Source organism: Aphelocoma coerulescens, assembly GCF_041296385.1.
Source record: "Aphelocoma coerulescens isolate FSJ_1873_10779 chromosome Z unlocalized genomic scaffold, UR_Acoe_1.0 ChrZ, whole genome shotgun sequence".
Classification (NCBI taxonomy): domain Eukaryota; kingdom Metazoa; phylum Chordata; class Aves; order Passeriformes; family Corvidae; genus Aphelocoma; species Aphelocoma coerulescens.
The window spans coordinates 1,573,625-1,592,169 of record NW_027184085.1 but is presented as its reverse complement, the minus strand read 5'-3'; the positions used below and the strand labels follow the sequence as shown (position 1 = coordinate 1,592,169).

Genomic DNA, 18,545 nt, shown 5'->3' with positions numbered 1-18,545 from the left:
AGCAGTTTGCAGCTTGTTCAAGGTCACATAAAGATAGGAGGTTTTTTTTTTCCCTTCCCAGCCGCGGCGGGGGAGCGAGGAAGCACCCGGCTTGCTGTGTTCCAGTCAGCTTTTGGCCAGTTGTTTCAGTTTCTGGTTCTCCGGAGAGAGACTGAGAGTTGGACTTTGTTTTTTCCTTCTCTAGAATTCTGGATTTTTCTCCCTTTGCTACTGGACTGCTTTTCAACCTCAGAGCACATTGGGAGGACTTTCCACCGGGCACAGAGGGCCTGGCCCTGGGCCAAGCCCCGGCTCCGAAGAGACCAAAGGGAGGACACTAACGCTTTCCCAGGTTTTTCCTCCACAGCAAAAGATTTTACCATTTAACCTCATTTTCCTTTCCCGTGTGTTTGTTAAATAAATAGTTTCATCTTCTTCACTTTCCTTCGAGGAAAATTTATTTTTTTTTTCCCGAACCTGGTGGGGGAGGGGTGGTTGTGCCTTCTCTCAGAGTATATATTTCTAAATTTGGCCAAACCGGAACAAATTTAGTGGCGCCCAACTGTGTGGCTCGAAGGAAAGTGAAAACCTGTGCTAATTACATTTTGGTTTGAATTTACTTATTCTGTGCTGGAGTAAAATAGTCATCATGTTGGTTGAGTTCATAACATTTCTCTGGCTTGATATATTCATGTATTTCTGGTCCGTAGGCTTGTTTAAGGTACTAGTGCCTTTCTGGTCCCTAGGCTTATTTGCCTATCCACAACTTGGTCCGATCTTATCCTTGATAAGGAATTTTTGCAGAGCAGGGACACGAATTCGGATTTCTATTTTGCTGTGCTCGGTGATAATGATTTATAAGAAGTTGACAGAGGTACAGGCAGCTGTTCAAAGTGTGTATGATAAATGGTTTCTCCCTCCTAACCCCAGTCCTAGCTTCAGTAGCCTGTTTTGGGAATTTATTAGTAACTGCACCCAGATTGTTAGAGGAGGAGGAGATGGGGTTTCCCTTCCCTTTAAATTTGATAGGTTTTCTTTTGAGAGTGTTCAGTTTCCCCTGGATATTAAAGAGACCACCCTCCTGATATTTAACCTGGTAATCTTCCTCTATATGATTCACAACTTCTCTAGAATGAGAGCTCAGATTTCCTGGGTGACTGCCGAGACACCTGACCCAGAGGTGGAACATCCTGAGTGGTGTGGGGAATGGGAGGATATAGGCCAAATCCTGAAGAAATTCTCTGACCCAATGGTTTGCAATTTTTCCCCTGAACAAGTTCAGAAACCAGCTGAGGTGGCGAAATATCTGAAAGAGAAATACAATGACAATTCTAATGCGAACAAGCTCCTTGCAATATGTTGGGCTTTGGCATATGCCTATCGCACACTGCAGCAGGTAAGGGTAGAGAGGCAGGAAGATCAATCAGCAAAGCCTGCAGATATCCCAGTCACTCAGGCTGCAGATAAACCAGACAGCAAGCCCAAACCAGATGGGGAGTCTAAGCCACTGACAGTGGCTCCTGTTACAAGGAAAAAGCACATAACCAAAACTGATCGCCCAGTGAAAGATGAGGATAATGGAGGGGAAGGAACCTCAAAAGATGCAGGGGAAGGAACCTCAAAACCACCAACTGACTCAGGCACAGAAACCATTACTGAGTCCATGTCCATAAAGGACCTTCACAGCCTAAGAAAGGATTACACCCGACGGTCCGATGAATCCATAATAAGTTGGATGGTCCGTATTTGGGATGCGGCAGGTGATGATGTGATGCTGGACGGTGCTGAAGCGAGGCATTTGGGATCCCTGTCACATGATCCAGTGATCGACCAAGCGATGAAAAGGGGGACTGACTCTACCAGTGTCTGGAGACGAGTTTTGACAGGCGTGATTGAAAGATATATGTGTGGAGATGATCTCTACATGCAGCAAACCCCGTGGAAGACCATAGAACAAGGGATCCAACGCCTGAGAGAACTAGGGGTGGTAGAGGTTGTCTTCGCAAATGACCCAGGATTGAGGAGTCCACACCGGGCCAGAGTTATTCCATACATGTGGCGAAAACTCATACAACTTGGGCCACCAGAATACGCTTCTGCTTTAGCAATAATGAAACCAGACTACGGTGCGAATGAGACTGTGAAGGATATGGCAGTGAAGCTCCGAGCATATGCAGACTCTGTGCATGGCCCAACACATGCAAGAATCGCAGCTGTGGAAACACGTATGCAGAAAATAGAAGATGAAATGAAGAAGAATCACCAGGAGATTAAAGAGTGCCTTCTCCGCGGACGTTCCCCAGAGAGAAGGCACATCCCACGAAGTGAGCTGTGGGATTTCCTGTGTGACAGTGGGGAAAACATGAGGAAGTGGGGTGGACAACCCACTTCTGCTCTGGCAGCACGAGTGCGTGAATTGAAGGAGCGCAAGTCTCAGAAAGGAGGATCTACCAAAAAGGAAGTAGCTCCAGTTGCCTGTAGCCAAACTGCCGGAAATGATGGAAAAGAGGATGGCATGTCCAATTCCCATGAAGGAACCTCTAAGATACAGGCCCAGGGAAAGAAGGATAACCAGGCATAGAGGGGCCCTGCCTCTAGCCAGGTAGAGGTTAGGGAAAACCGTGTTTTTTGGACTGTGTGGATTCGTTGGCCTGGTACATCAGAACCACAAAAATATGATGCCTTGGTTGACACTGGTGCGCAGTGTACAATAATTCCATCGCAGCATGTGGGGGTAGAATCTGTTTCTATTTCTGGTGTAACGGGTGGATCACAAAATTTGACCTTGGTGGAAGCTGAGGTGAGCCTGACTGGAACTGAGTGGAAGAAGCATCTCATTGTGACTGGCCCAGAGGCCCCGTGCATTTTGGGCATAGACTTCCTCCGGAACGGGTATTTTAGAGACCCAAAGGGACTCAAGTGGGCTTTTGGAATAGCTGCTGTGGAGACAGAGGGCAGTAAGCAATTGAACACTTTGCCTGGGTTATCAGAGAACCCGTCTGCAGTTGGCCTTCTGAAGGTGGAAGAACAAAAAGTACCAATTGCTACCTCGACAGTGCATCGCCGACAGTACCGGACAACTCGAGATGCTGTGATCCCCATCCACAAGATGATTCGTGAGCTGGAGAGCCAAGGGGTGGTCAGCAAGACCCACTCACCCTTCAACAGCCCCATTTGGCCTGTGCGCAAATCTGAAGGAGAATGGAGATTGACTGTGGACTATTGTGCCTTGAATGAAGTGACTCCACCACTGAGCGCTGCTGTGCCGGACATGTTGGAGCTCCAGTATGAGCTGGAGTCCAAAGCAGCGAAGTGGTATGCCACCATTGACATTGCCAATGCATTTTTCTCCATCCCTCTGGCAGCAGAGTGCAGGCCTCAGTTTGCTTTCACCTGGAGAGGTGTGCAGTACACCTGGAACCGACTGCCCCAGGGGTGGAAGCACAGTCCCACCATCTGCCATGGACTAATCCAGACTGCACTAGAAAAGGGTGAGGCTCCAGATCATCTGCAGTACATTGATGACATCATTGTGTGGGGGAACACTGCAGCAGAAGTGTTTGAGAAAGGAGAGAAAGTTATCCGGATTCTCCTGGAAGCTGGTTTCGCCATCAAGAAGAGCAAAGTCAAGGGACCTGCCCGAGAGATCCAGTTCCTGGGAGTAAAGTGGCAAGATGGACGGCGTCAGATTCCTGTTGAGGTCATCAATAAGATCACTGCAATGTCTCCACCAACCAACAAGAAGGAAACACAAGCTTTCCTAGGTGCCATAGGCTTTTGGAGGATGCACATTCCTGAGTACAGCCAGATTGTGAGCCCTCTCTACCTGGTTACCCGCAAGAAGAACGATTTCCATTGGGGCCCCGAACAGCAACAAGCTTTCACCCAAATCAAGCAGGAAATCGCTCATGCGGTAGCCCTTGGCCCAGTTAGGACAGGACCCGAAGTGAAGAACGTGCTCTACTCTGCAGCTGGGAGCCATGGCCTGTCCTGGAGCCTCTGGCAGAAGGTGTCTGGTGAGACTCGTGGTCGACCACTGGGGTTTTGGAGCCGAAGCTACAGAGGGGCCGAAGCCAACTACACTCCCACAGAGAAGGAAATCCTGGCAGCCTATGAAGGAATCCAAGCTGCCTCAGAGGTAATTGGAACTGAGGCACAACTCCTCCTGGCACCCCGACTACCAGTGCTGGGGTGGATGTTCAAAGCAGAGGTTCCCTCTACCCACCACGCCACCAATGCCACATGGAGCAAATGGATTGCTCTCATCACACAGCGCGCCTGTATCGGAAAACTGAATCGTCCTGGGATTTTGGAAATAATCACAAATTGGCCTGAAGGTGAAAACTTTGGTCTCGCTGATGAAGAAGAACAAGTGACACGTGCTGAAGAAGCTCCACCGTACAACCAACTGCCATCAGAAGACACACACTACGCTCTTTTCACCAACGGTTCTTGTCGCATCGTAGGGATGAAACGAAAGTGGAAAGCAGCCGTATGGAGTCCCACACGACGGGTTGCAGAAGCTACTGAAGGAGAAGGTGGATCAAGCCAACTCGCTGAACTCAAAGCTGTTCAACTAGCCCTGGACATTGCTGAAAGAGAGAAGTGGCCAAAGCTCTACCTCTACACTGATTCATGGATGGTAGCCAATGCTCTGTGGGGATGGTTAGAGAAGTGGGAAAAAGCTAATTGGCAGCGTAGGGGAAAACCAATCTGGGCTGCTGAAGAGTGGAAAGACATCGCTGCCCGAGTAAGAAAGCTGGTTGTGAAAGTCCGCCATGTAGATGCTCATGTCCCCAAGAGTAGGGCTAATGAAGAACACCAAAACAACAAGCAGGTAGATCAGGCTGCAAAGATAGAAGTGTCACAGGTAGACTTGGACTGGAAACACAAGGGAGAGTTGTTCCTAGCTCGATGGGCCCATGATGCCTCAGGCCATCAGGGCAGAGATGCCACCTATAAGTGGGCACGAGACCGAGGGGTGGATCTGACCATGGACAGTATCTCCCAGGTCATCCATGACTGTGAGACATGCGCTGCGATCAAGCAGGCCAAGCGGGTGAAGCCCCTGTGGTATGGTGGGCGGTGGTCCAAATACAAGTATGGGGAGGCCTGGCAGGTTGATTACATCACACTACCTCAAACCCGCCAAGGCAAGCGCCATGTGCTCACAATGGTAGAAGCCACCACAGGATGGCTGGAGACCTATCCTGTGCCTCACGCTACTGCCCGGAACACCATCCTGGGCCTCGAAAAGCAAGTCCTTTGGAGGCACGGTACCCCTGAGAGAATTGAATCTGACAATGGGACTCATTTTAAGAACAGCCTTATTAACACCTGGGCTAGAGAACATGGCATTGAGTGGGTGTACCACATCCCTTACCATGCACCAGCTGCAGGCAAAGTGGAACGGTGCAATGGATTGTTGAAAACCACTTTGAAGGCACTAGGTGGGGGAACTTTCAAAAATTGGGAACAGCATCTAGCAAAGGCCACCTGGTTAGTTAACACCCGAGGTTCCACCAATAGAGCTGGTCCAGCCCAATCTGAATCCCTGCATACAACAGATGGAGATAAGGTCCCAGTAGTGCATGTCAGAGGTCTGTTAGGAAAGACTGTGTGGGTAAAATCTGCCTCGAGTACAGACAAACCCACCCGTGGGGTTGTCTTTGCTCAGGGACCTGGTTGCACATGGTGGGTAATGCAGAAAGATGGAACAACACGTTGTGTACCACAGGGAGATCTGATTGTAGTGTGAAATGCTTGTATACCCCTGCTTGCTGATTGTCACTGTCACTGTTCACATATAGCTGTGCACATATATATATATGTATATATATATATGTATTAATGTGTGTGTAGAATTAGAATATCTCATTTTGGGCATTGAGCCAACAATATGGGATAAGGGGTGGAATGTCTTGGGGTGACGTTATGATATGTATCCCATATCGCTGCCTATGCCCAGAAATTAATTTTTGTGCCTTTCTGTGCCTCTAAACTGAGCCTGAGAGGGAGAAGAAAAAACTGAGCAAAACTTTCTCAAAGCAGTTTGCAGCTTGTTCAAGGTCACATAAAGATAGGAGGTTTTTTTTTTCCCTTCCCAGCCGCGGCGGGGGAGCGAGGAAGCACCCGGCTTGCTGTGTTCCAGTCAGCTTTTGGCCAGTTGTTTCAGTTTCTGGTTCTCCGGAGAGAGACTGAGAGTTGGACTTTGTTTTTTCCTTCTCTAGAATTCTGGATTTTTCTCCCTTTGCTACTGGACTGCTTTTCAACCTCAGAGCACATCGGGAGGACTTTTCGTCGGGCACAGAGGGCCTGGCCCTGGGCCAAGCCCCGGCTCCGAAGAGACCAAAGGGAGGACACTAACGCTTTCCCAGGTTTTTCCTCCACAGCAAAAGATTTTACCATTTAACCTCATTTTCCTTTCCCGTGTGTTTGTTAAATAAATAGTTTCATCTTCTTCACTTTCCTTCGAGGAAAATTTATTTTTTTTTTCCCGAACCTGGTGGGGGAGGGGTGGTTGTGCCTTCTCTCAGAGTATATATTTCTAAATTTGGCCAAACCGGAACATCCCCTTCTGAGATGCCTCTAGGGGGACTCAATTATCGATGATTACAGATCAATGCAAGCCAGGATCTGGGGTTTGCTGCCAGCCCAGACATCTGTGGTTCAGGGAAGGCTTTTGCTTTAGTCAGCAGCCCATTGCTATTTAGTAACAACATTACAGGGTGACCCACAGTATTTTTTATTTCTTGACACTATTTCTAAACACAAAAGTAGGCTGTTAAAGAAGCTAAGCATGTTGTTTTCTCCTCCACCTCTTTTCCTTCTGAATCAATAAATCACACAACCCCCACAACATTCAGCTCACCTTTCATATTCATTAGATAAGCTGGAAGATGCTGATTTGCACAAACCATCATCATGGCAGGCATCCCTTAGGTGAGTTACAGGTCTGTGAATTCCCTCTTCTTTTCTCATACACTTTGTAATTCCCCCACCCCAGTGCAGTGTTTATAGCTGGACGATTTCCTCACCCTGATGTCTGCTCAGCCAGTGCTGTTTGACAGGCAGGGCCAACACTGGGCAAGTTTGATGCCAACTGATTCTCCTGAGTAACAAAGTGTTTGCTGAGACAATTGAAGGGTTTTTTCACTTTTGCACGGCAGCATAAGACAGAGGAATAGAACTCTGGCAGCTAAGACAGCCTTTATTTTAGTCTGTCACCACAAAGCTTTGTCTGCAGATGGCAGAACAACATTTGGCAGCTCTTTCCTACCACCCAAAACCCACCTGGAGCATCCTTGCTAGGTCAAGAGCAGCTTTGCTCCTGCACATGGTGCAATCACAGAATCATGGAAAGCTCATCCTGCTCCACACCTCTGCCATGGCAGGGACACCTTCCACTATCCCAGGCTGTTCCAAGCCCCATCCAACCTGGCCTGGAACACTGCCAGGGATCCAGAGGCAGTTTTTCTGGGAAACCTGTACCAGAGCCTCATCATCCTCACAGCCAAGAACTTCTTCCCAGTATTCCATCTAAATCTACCCTCTTCAAGCTTAAATCCATCAGTCCTTGCTGTGGGTCACACACTGGGTGGGAGCAAGACTCCTGGGGTCCTGTTCGCAGCCAGAATCCCAACAACCCACCTTCCCTTTGCACTGATCCTCCACCTCTGGCTGCTTCATGGTGGCACCCAGGACTGCTCCCTCCTGTCCCCACCCCCTCCGACTTCTCAGGCAACACCAAACCCCAACAGGACCCTTGTCCAACATGGCACAAACCAACATCCCTGCATGTGAGCTGGCAAAATCTGCTGTCCCATGTGGGGTTAGCTCTTTCCTAGAGACCAACCCCCATCCATGTGGATTCTCCGGTGTCTACAAGAGCACAAGATCATTCCACTGTCACCCTTATGTCTCATCTCCCCACTGCTTACTGAGCTTTTCCATAGCTTCCTTTCACAACCCCTCTTATCTCTGGGATATCTGCTTCATTATCAGCTTGGGCTGAGTCAAGCTAATGAATCCAAAAACGGCTGGGGGGGATGGGGGCAATTTATACAATTTACACAGTGTGTAGCTAGCACAGCTGTGTAAACCCTGTTTCCATAGGAAACGGGTGTTGTAATTATAAATCCTTACAAATTATAAATAGCATGGCTTATCACAGCAGAGGTGTGAACAGAATAGCTGATGTGGCATCTGGACAGCATGCTCCGAGCTGAGCAAACAACATCAGTAAATGGGGCACATTCAGGTACTTTATACCATCCGCCATGGAAAAACCTAAAAAACGATAACAAATGCCTTAGATCCTTCGATTCCTCCACATTAACCACAGCAGAGGGAATATATGAGACACAGGTTTTTTGGTGTTGGAAGTGTGTGAGTGGTGGGAATTGGTATCAAACTGGGTTTAACTCTTCCTGCTACACAGAGAAAGCCTCACCTCACTCCTCACTGATCATGAAAGCAACTACCTGTTTGCTTTTCTACTAAAATTTAACTCTCCTGTGAGTTTTGTTATTTGCTGGGTAAGACCTCTGCTTTCCTTTTTCTTTACCTTCCTTCTCCTTCTCTTTCTATCCCTTTCTCCCTCTCTTTTTTTACAATGGGTCAGCCACACTGCTAACTCCAAGGACTGGTCATTTCAAGCTCTGCTCTGGTTAGAAACAAAGCCAAGAAGACCAGGAAAGAACACAATAAACAATAACCAAGAGCTCCTACCCTGCACTCCTTCCAAAGTTTACATTTAAATTTATTCCCTACTCCTTTCTTTGTGGGTTTCATGGAGCAGTGTTAAAACACCTACTGTCCCCACCTCATATGCCCTTTTTGCACCAGCACTTGCCATGGAAGATCAGAAGCTAAAATAAAATGCTATGGATGCGGAAAGAGATTTCTACTGGCTAAGTGAAAAATGCTCTTTCTTCAGCATAGTCCAGTCATGCTGATACATTTGACGAATACTTGACAAAAAAATTTGACAAAAAAAAACTTTAGTCAGAATGTAACAACTGAACTTGAACTCACACTTGTCCCAACATATGCAGTGTTAAAGAGCTCTGACAGAAGTACCCAAGCACTAAGGGTGATGGAAATAGCTTCACTCCTTAGCAAAGGGCTTACAGAGCAGGGCTGGGGGAAGTGTGAGCCTGCCTAAGCCAGAGGTTAGCACTGCCATGCCAGGATTTTGCCCCCACTCTTCTGTCTCTGGTACTCTGCAGGAAAAGAAAATCAAATCCTCCATGCAGCTCATTTTATGATGAGCTGCCAAGTCTAAGGGATGAAACAAACATCTCAGCTATGCAGTGTGTGAGAAACTGAATTATGTATCATGCTCCTGCTTGGAATCCTAGAATGTTTGAGCTGGGAAGGACCTTTAAAGGCCATTAGTCCAGCTGCAGACACAGCTCCCACTAGAACAGGTTGCTCAGAAACAGAGTCAAAGCAAAGGCACCTTGGTGCTTTCATTCCCACTGCCACTTTCCAAACTTGAAAAAACAAGGAAAACACATTTTTCACTGGCACGTCTCAAGGACATATCTCCCTGTTTTGCATTCCTGGATAATGATTAACCGAACATCTGTCTGGGCATATTTTGGGACAGCATCTTCTGAGAAATGTATTTATCCATTACAAAGGACAGGTAACTTCTTCCTGTAAATTTATCAGTGTTAGCTCAAGTTTCACACATTTATTTTCAGCCTTACAAAACTAAACAACCAACCCTTTATCCAGATGAGCCTCTCTAAGGGAGCACTGTGCCTCTCTCACTTCCCTCCATTAGAATCTGCACCAAGAACAGGCTCCCCACCAGATGCTAATTCCAAAGGCAAATCCCTGCCGACATGGGTGTCGTGACAGTAATTATTATAGTAATAATTACACCAAGACAGCAAGCTGGAGGACAGCAGACACCTCTGAAGTATCAGACTATGTGCTGGTCGCAGAAACCAAACATGCGCGGCCACCCAGTAGCACCCCACACCTTGTATTGTCCTGCTGGAGGGGCTGTGAGCGCCAAAAATGTCTGAATGGGACACTGAAGTACGGAATCTTACAACAACAGAATAGTTTCAGTTGGAAGGTGTTGGGGAAGATGAAACAGGAAAGCCTTATAAATATGATTGCCTAACAAAAGATTTTGGGAATATGAAAACTATAAGCGACATCGAAATGAAGGCTACCTTTGAGATATAAAGTCTTAGTTACTGAACAACTAGAAAACAATGGTATAGCCAGCTGAAGGTAATCCCCTCTTGATCAGACAATACCCTCTGCTTGCAGACAGGTCCAAGGGTCAGAGCAGACCCTACTAGCTCAGCAGAAGGGGTCCAAAGAGTAGTTTTTAGAAGTTAAAATGTAACACTCTATGGTAATGCAATAACTCTTATAGGCTGTATGTAAATGCTATAGGATTTGTACCTTGTATTAGATTGGCTAATGAGAATTAGAATATTCACTACAGAAGATGATTTACTGTATTGTAACAAGGACCTTACGCTTGTAACTCTCTAGCTCTCTTGCTCTAGCGCTCTTAATTCGTCTCTCTGACACTCTTAACTCTCTTAGCTCTTAGCCTCTTACTCTTAGCTCTCTCGCTCACTCTCTCTCCCTCTCTCTTACACCGTGGGCCTGCTTGGAGCTGCAGCTGGCAGCTCTAAGCAGTGCCCTTGTACCCACGCCCCTTGCAATAAGCAGCGTGCACCAAGATCTGCTTATAGAGATCTCTCATCTCCAGCTGGGCCCGACCGAACCCCCCCTCATCACGATCAGTTTCTACAGAAGGGACCTTAAAGCTTATCTTGTCCAAATTGAAAGAGAGAAGGTTTAGACCAGATACGAGGAAAAAATTCCTGGCTGTGAGGGTGGTGAGGCCTTGGCACAGGGTGCCCAGAGAAGCTGTGGCTGCCCCATCCCTGGAAGTGTCCAAGGCTGGATTGGAGCAACCTGGTCCAGTGGAAGGTGTCCCTGTCCATGGCTGACTAACTGGTACCTCACAGGCCATTCAAGAGCATCTACACAAAGACTTTCCTGTGTGTGAGCTTTTAGGCATCTCAGCCTATTTCCCCAAGATAAAGTCTTTTTAAGCTGGTAAAAATGAAAAATAAACATATTCACAAGAAACTCTTAAACGAGCCAGAGATAGTACAAATATTTGAGATATAAATTAGCAGGAGAAATAGAAGAGAGGAGGAGCTTTGTCATAGCCATGAAGCAGCTGTCAAGGGGGAAGGATGGAAAAGAAGCCCTCAAAATCAGTAGTAAGTCACTCTTTTGTTACAGACAGAGACTTCAGGCTGTGTCCTATGTTCAGATGTCGGTAAACAGCAGGGAGGTGTATTTGTCTCTCTTTTTCAATGGCCCCTCTCAGGAAAGCACTCCTATAGGGAATGTGAAATCCCTGCAGGTTCATTTTCCACCTGCTTTAGTCTAAAAGTTATAGAACCCTGCATTTTTAGCAACACATGCCTGCTATTCTTGTGAAATGGTATTAACTTTAAATGGTATTTTAAAGTTTGTTAGATTTATAGAACTATGGATGCTAGTATGTTAGTATGCAAAAAGTAGGAAAATCCAAAATTAGGGTTTCCGCGCTGAACTTCCAGGGTTAAACCTTGAAGTTCACAGTCTGTGAACTCACACAGAAGTCAAAACTCCAGAAGCCATTTAAGGAGGTGGTGGTGGTTCTCATCTGCCAGGTTTTCCCCTTCCAAATTGCAACTCCACTTTGCTTTACAAGGTCAAGAGATTTAAACCTTGCACAGGTATGTTTAACCAGCTGGAAGACACTTGGGCAGTGCCATGCCTCTTCTCCAAGGGGCTGTGCAGAGGTACCAAGGAAACTCAGGGGGGTTTCCCTCCATCACAAACAGCACATTTAGCCAGAGCTACACCAGTATCATGCTAGGAAAATAGAAATTGGATGGGCTTAGTGAGGCTTGGACGTCCTTTCCATCTCTAATTTCTGCTTTTTTTTTTTTTTTTTACATCCTTCTGAGGAGATGATGCAGAAGCAAATATTGGTATTACTACTGACAGATGGTTTAGCATCATGTTATTCTGGATAACATATGTTCCTCTGGACTTCTCAGTTGCACTGCAATGTTTGTTAAGGGGATAGTGAGAGAAGGAAGGTGGAAAGGTAGGTCTGCACTGAAAAAACCAACAGTATAATAAAACTTTCCCTTAGTAACCCTGTCCTAGAAATTGGTTTTCTGAGGATAGGCAGGACATAAGAATTGGTCCAAAACAGTCAAGGCCAGAGGTGTTTGAATACACTTAGAGCAGGGGGATAGAACCCACAGAAGCTGCAATAGGAGCTCAGGAGGTTTTGGTTGCTCTGTGGGGACAGAAACTCAGGATTCAGAGCTTGGGAACAAGAAGAATTCTAGGGTAGGGCAATAGGCAATAGCTGGGAAGACACAGGATGACTGTGGTCAGCCAGTGCTTCTGCTGGGAGATGGAGGCTACTACTGCAATTCACACCACAGATTTATCTGGGTTTGACCTGAGTGGCACTTTGGGAAGGCACGGAAAGTGGGTAAGAAGCAGAGCTGAAGCCTGTAACAAGAAACAGCTGGAAGAATTTACACCTAGTGCAAAGCCAACTGCTGAGACCTGAGTGTCCCAATGAAGTCTCAGTGGGAATACCTGCTGTGGAAAAAGTCTCCTTCACCATGAGTGGGTTTGTTACCTCCAGGGATGACTCACAGACAGGCAGACAGCAAAGAACAGATGGTGCACCAGAGAGAAACATCTGTAAGCCCACCCCAGGCCCAGGAGCTGATGGAGAGCTACAGTTTTCCAACTGCCCTCTCTAAGAGAGGTTACAGCAGGTTTCACACAGCTTGTTTGGGCTGCTGGAGCCATGCAATAGGTTACAGCCCTAAGTAGGAGCCTCTCACTCACCTTCAGGCTGTTGTATGCAAAATCTTCATGTTCTGGAGTCACTTGAGCCTTGGTTTCAATTACCTGTGCAGATTAAAGAAGTAAATTTGTATTTAGGAGCAGGCATAGGAACCAGCACATAGCACAAGGTAGCTGGGCAAGTCTCCATCAGCAGCCAGCCCTGCTGGCCAGCTCAACCATAATAATGTCATTAATTGCCATCAGACAGCATCCCAGCAACACCAGTGGGGCAGAGGACACTCCAGGAGAAAATGGTTTAATCTCTCATTAATATCCTGACAACTGTGCCTTGCTGCAGCTTTCAAACAATGGCAGTCATTAAGGGAACAATCTTCAACACAGCAGTTGGAAAAGAGGTTTTTAATCCTCCTGCAGCAGGAATTAGAGGCTGGGGAAGTTTCCTGTTTCATGTGTTTCCTGTAAATTGTTCGGGGTGATCAGTAAGAGTATCTAGTGAAGCAAGTTAATAATTACTGTTGATGATCTTACTGCATTTGTTCCAAGGCACACTGATCTCACACTGCAGAGCAATAACAAAAATAATTCCCAAACAAAGCAACAGAAGCCCCAGGAATTTCAAATATGTTGCCGAGAGGGATGGCATTTGGCCAACAATTTGTAAGAGAGTGTCTTCAGTGCTTCTGGAGACCAAGCACACAGCACTGCTGTTTCACAGCACACTGTGGCCTCTGACAAGCCACAGAGCCTTGGCTACAGATGGAAGGGAAAACACATACAAGAGACCTGCTATTAAAACCCCCCATCCCAGCAGTCAGCTCACCACAACCTAGAGAGTATTTTCAGACTTATGGACTCCTGCCCCCTAAGTTACCACTGGGCTGTCAGTAACCTTAATTTTTGTAATATACATGTTCTTAAATTGCTTTCAAGCAAGCAACCCCAAACTATAGGAAGTTTGGTTTCCGTTTGTTTTCACAAGGAAGGAAGAATACAGCAAAAGAATATCCTTGCCTTGCAACAGAAACGAAGAACCCATTCTTCTAACAGCTATCCTGATATTTCTGCTTTACTATACTACTTTTAACCTGTATTCCTCTATGATCATTACTGAGGGAAAAAACCCAGTCAAAACACACAGATGATAATACAACCAAACTGAGGACACCGGCCTGACTGACCTGTGTGTGAAGGGCTTTTTAGCTCATGCCACACACTGCTGGATGGCGGGAAGCCAGAACAGCAAAGAAATGCTTGAATAACACAAATCATGCAAAATGGAGGGTTGCTGGACATGTAGGGTGCCACATGTGAGACACAGGGTCAGGGCTGGTGAAACAATGTGTGCCAAAACTGATTCTACACTTCTTTGATTTGAAGATGCTAAGATACTGCCCTAAATATCTTATAACCAGTTTGTTTACACAAATAAATAAAGCAGTCCTCCTGTCCAGTTGTCCTTAGCTGACAAAAAAAAAAGTTTTATCTCCACTTTCCAGATGCATTTGTAGCCTCTTATGTTGAACTTGCCACACTCAAAGCTAAATTCCTACATCATGTGGGCTCAGGCAATCAAGGAAAGCCAGTTACAAATATGAAATACTAGTGTTCATGAAAAGATGCCTCTTGCCTGTGATTTCTGTCTCTCTTGCTCCTTTTTCTCCAGCTGGGCTTGCAGCTTCTTCCTCTCCAGCTCAAGCTCCCTCACTCGCTTCTGTAGCTTTAGGAAGAGGGTCATGTCCATGGCTGCTTTCTCCATCCCAACCTCCTGGAGAAGAACAGGAGAGAGGAAAAAAAGACCTCAGTGTCAGGTTTTATAACCATGTACAGTGCCAGATGCACCCTGACTGTACATTAGCCACAGCCAGGAACAGGAGCATCCTAAGAAACACATTTACTTCCAAATCCACATTTTAAACACCTGCTTTTACTGTCAGTAAAACAGCTGACTCGTTTTAATAAATCACTAAATGCTTAACAGCCCAATAGGTAACTGGGCTGATGGGGGCTAAGAACATCAGAAATGCCCTACTGGGTCCCTTTTAGTCAAGTATTATTTGTTGGGGGTTTTTAGCTGCCTTCACCTGGAATACTTTATATCAGAGTATGGTCAATACTGATTATTTTGACTTCAGAAAAGGTTTCAGAGCAGTTCAGAAATACTAAAGCAGCATAACACAGCAGCCAGCAAAGGGAAGTGGGGGCTTCTGCAGGAATGGTACTGGTACACAAAATAATGTCCTGCCAGGGGGTGGCAGACCCTAGGGACATTCATCACCCACAAGCGCTCTCATGTGAAAAAAGCGGAGCTTAAAAAGCAGCCTATTCTCTCAGATGTGAGTAAAAAACACATTTCCCTTTTCCACAGGATTCTTGATAGCCAAGGAATAATTTATGCTGCTCTTTTCTGCATTAGGAGACTGTTGATTTGATTACAGGGGCTGTGCTGGCCAGCAAAGCATCCGTGAAGATGCATGAGAATGAAAATGCTTGGGGCAAGAGGGCAGTGAATTCTGGTGTCCTTGTGGAGAAGGATCATGATACAGTCATGATCCATCAGTGCTGGGTGTAACTGCTGTGATGAATTTTCATCAGTCTTTAAGCTGGTATGGCCCAAAGACAGCACTTTGTTATTTTTAGAGCTCTGATGCTGCAAGCAAGCACAGTTTGCCAGAGCACCATAACCCTGCAGTCCCCCTCACACAATTAACCACGCGCTTCTACAGCATGGAATCAATTTTATCCATCACACCTTATTGCCTGACCTGCACTACCCCGCTGTGCTCCAAACCCTGCACCCATCACCCCCAGAGCAGGGCTCCCCTGCTCTCCCTCCTGACTGACTGTACCTCCACCTGCTGTATCACATCCTCGGTGTCCCCGATCTCAGAGGTACAGATGGATGGGTTGTTGGAATCAGACTCCAAGCTGCTCTGGTTGGATGGGTTTCTCCTGTGCCCCGGTGCTTGCTGCCAAGAAATGATGCAGACACTTAAAGCACCTGGTGTTAAAGGACTCCTCTTGAAGTGTTGCTTATTTAGAGCAAATATGTGACTATATACTAAAGTTACCTTATAGAGAACTACATTTTCTAGGTTTTTATGCCCTAACCCTAAATTCATATTAACACAAACTGCAAAAGTGATACAGAAGTTCAGTTTAAAAATTCTGCATGAATTAAAGGCTCTTCATGACACCAGATGCCTGGTAAGTGTAAACATGCAAATCTGAGCTCAAGGTTGTGCTGCTGACAGCACCCTCCAGGACTCCTTTTAAACACTCAACCTTCCACCAAATCCAGCAGCATTCAGATTTTCAACACTTTTTCTAACACTTTAGCAATGCTGAACCTAAAGACTTTGAGTTTGGAAATTCTGAAGTCATACTTCTGGAGGTTTTTTTTTTTGGTTTGTTTTTTTTAACCCAACACCTACACATGAACATCACTAACACAAAAGCAAAACAAGAACAAGCGTGATCCAGTTTTTGCTGAGAATCACAGACATCTCTAAGCCTTTCACAGAGAAGCATGGAACACCAAGCCCCTTTCTCAAGGCACACAAATGGTTTGGCTCCAGTGCAGAAAGGTATTCTTAGAAATACCAAGCACAAACTGCCCAGTAACGGCAGTTCTATTAAGTGTTTTGGGGATGAGTGAGCCATGTTATCCAGGCACCAACATCAAGAAAACAGGGGTAATTCCAGTTTCATTACCTTTATAATTGTCATTTCATCCCTCAAGTTGTCATATCTCTGCTCCAAACTTGAATACTCTTTTACCAGGTTCTGATAACGAGATCTCTCTTCTTCCAGCTCTTTCTTCATCTGGATATTTTCCTCAACCGTGTTTCGTGCAAATTCATCTTCAAAATAGGAAGAAAAAAAAAAAAAGAGATTATGAACTTTAGCTCAGAAACAAGTTTCATGTAAACATGTGCAACAACAACTAATGAACAAAATACTCTCTGCCAAGAGCCTTTAAAATGCATGTAAGCATTCACTAATATTTAGAGAATATTCTAGTCTCTATTTGTCTCCTCAGCATTGGGAACAGCTTGAGCTCTTCTGCTTGTAGAGCAGTCCTTTGCCTTAAGAGAAAGGTCCAGCACCTACAAACCACCATTCAACTGTGGCAGCTCCAGCTCCCATGGGCCAGCCATAAACCCACTTAAGAAAAGACCAACACAGTACAGAAATACATTAATGTTGAAAAAGTGGTACTTGCAGCATTAAAAACTTTCCTTCCTGCCTCCCACCAGCAGCTTTGGTACAGAAGCAAATCAACAACAGCAGCTCTTGTTCATGTCATCATCAGCCATTTACCATGGCAAGACTGCGGGAGTTCAGAGAATTTTATAACCAAATAAATTCAATTATTTGTTAAAAACTCCTTCCTGGAAGCAAACCTGGTCCCTCCTGTTCCTGAGGAACCAAGCAAATATAGCCCATGTGTTGTTTTAAATGGGTGAACAACAAACCAACCCCCCTCTACTTGCTTCCTCCCATCTTAGATGCTCCAAAAGCATCCTGTAAGGGATGAATAAATATTTGCAGCAAGTTTCTTCTTAACATGTTATCTTCATTCCTTTATTTTGGTGAGACGAAAAGGCACTTCGCAAGTACCATGGAGCAGTGACAGTTACATCCACAGCATGATGATCTCTGTAAATCCTGCTACAAAATCAAAGCTGAAAAGGATGACAAAAAATAGAAAAGCTCAATACATGCATGAGAGCCCCTTTTGTGAAATGGGATTTTCCCAGGTTGCTTCCCCTATGTATGACTTGTCAGCTAAGTCTCTGCTTTTAAAAAGCACTCACAGACTCGTGTCACACTAGAGAAATCCTTTGTCACAGCTCAATAATGTGAATTGTGCTGCCCCTTGGATCCTTTATTCATCATTCTTGGGACACTGCTATTCCCTACTCTAACAGCTTCACTGCCTCCCACACCACCTGCAAGAAATGCTCTAATATAACTGAACTAAAAGCCTTTCTAGGTACTTTATTCTGTATTTCACCAATTAAACTGGCCTCTGGCATATCACCCACCAGTAGGATAACATGTACAGGGAGACTTGCACAACAAAATAGTGACAAAAGCCAGTAGGAAAGGGTCGCAGGAAGACTAGCACTTTTCAAGGCATGGAAAATGAGCTTCAGGGGAGAAGATTAAGCCCTCGTCTAGTGGAGGCATTACGATGCTACAGGCCGTTTTTCCTACCTTCAGATTGACAGAGAATCCTCCTGTTCAGCTCCTCTTTTTCCTGCTTCAGGAGAGCATTTTCTTCTTCCAGGTCGGAGATACGCTAGGGAACAAGGGAGAGAGTTACTGCTGGCTGCAGGGCAGAGCTCCTGCGGGGATTAATTTCACCTGGCAGGAGACAGGGGGCTTTGTTCAGCTTCTGCTTGCTCTTTGAAATATCTGTTCCCCTGTGCTTTGCCACTTGTCCTTTGTACGCCAGTAGCTGAAACACTACGACAACAGAGACTAACTTTCCCTTTCCTGAGTGCATTTCTCCCTTAAATCAACATTTTCAGCAGAATCTTGTAAAATACTGAACCGCTGGACTTGGTGACCATGACCTGCAGGAGTGAAGCTCTTGCAAGTGATCAGGTCATCAAATCAGAGGTTTGTTTTTACATCTCAATGGCCTTCATCACTGTCATCAAGTCACAGCCCCAAGTCAC

The 18,545-nt window shown here is 45.8% G+C and overlaps 1 protein-coding gene across 2 annotated transcripts in view; it reads right to left on the bottom strand.

Moving 5' to 3' along the window:
* Positions 1 to 18,545, bottom strand: part of MYO5B (myosin VB) — a 158,145-nt gene that overhangs the window by 23,983 nt on the left and 115,617 nt on the right. For both annotated transcript variants that reach the window (XM_069001860.1, XM_069001861.1), the window contains exons 23-27: positions 18,079 to 18,163; positions 16,570 to 16,718; positions 15,705 to 15,824; positions 14,486 to 14,623; positions 12,898 to 12,960 (exon numbers count right to left, since the gene is read on the bottom strand). In XM_069001860.1, coding sequence (XP_068857961.1) covers positions 12,898 to 12,960; positions 14,486 to 14,623; positions 15,705 to 15,824; positions 16,570 to 16,718; positions 18,079 to 18,163 — 555 coding nt within the window. The remainder of the gene's footprint in view (positions 1 to 12,897; positions 12,961 to 14,485; positions 14,624 to 15,704; positions 15,825 to 16,569; positions 16,719 to 18,078; positions 18,164 to 18,545) is intronic.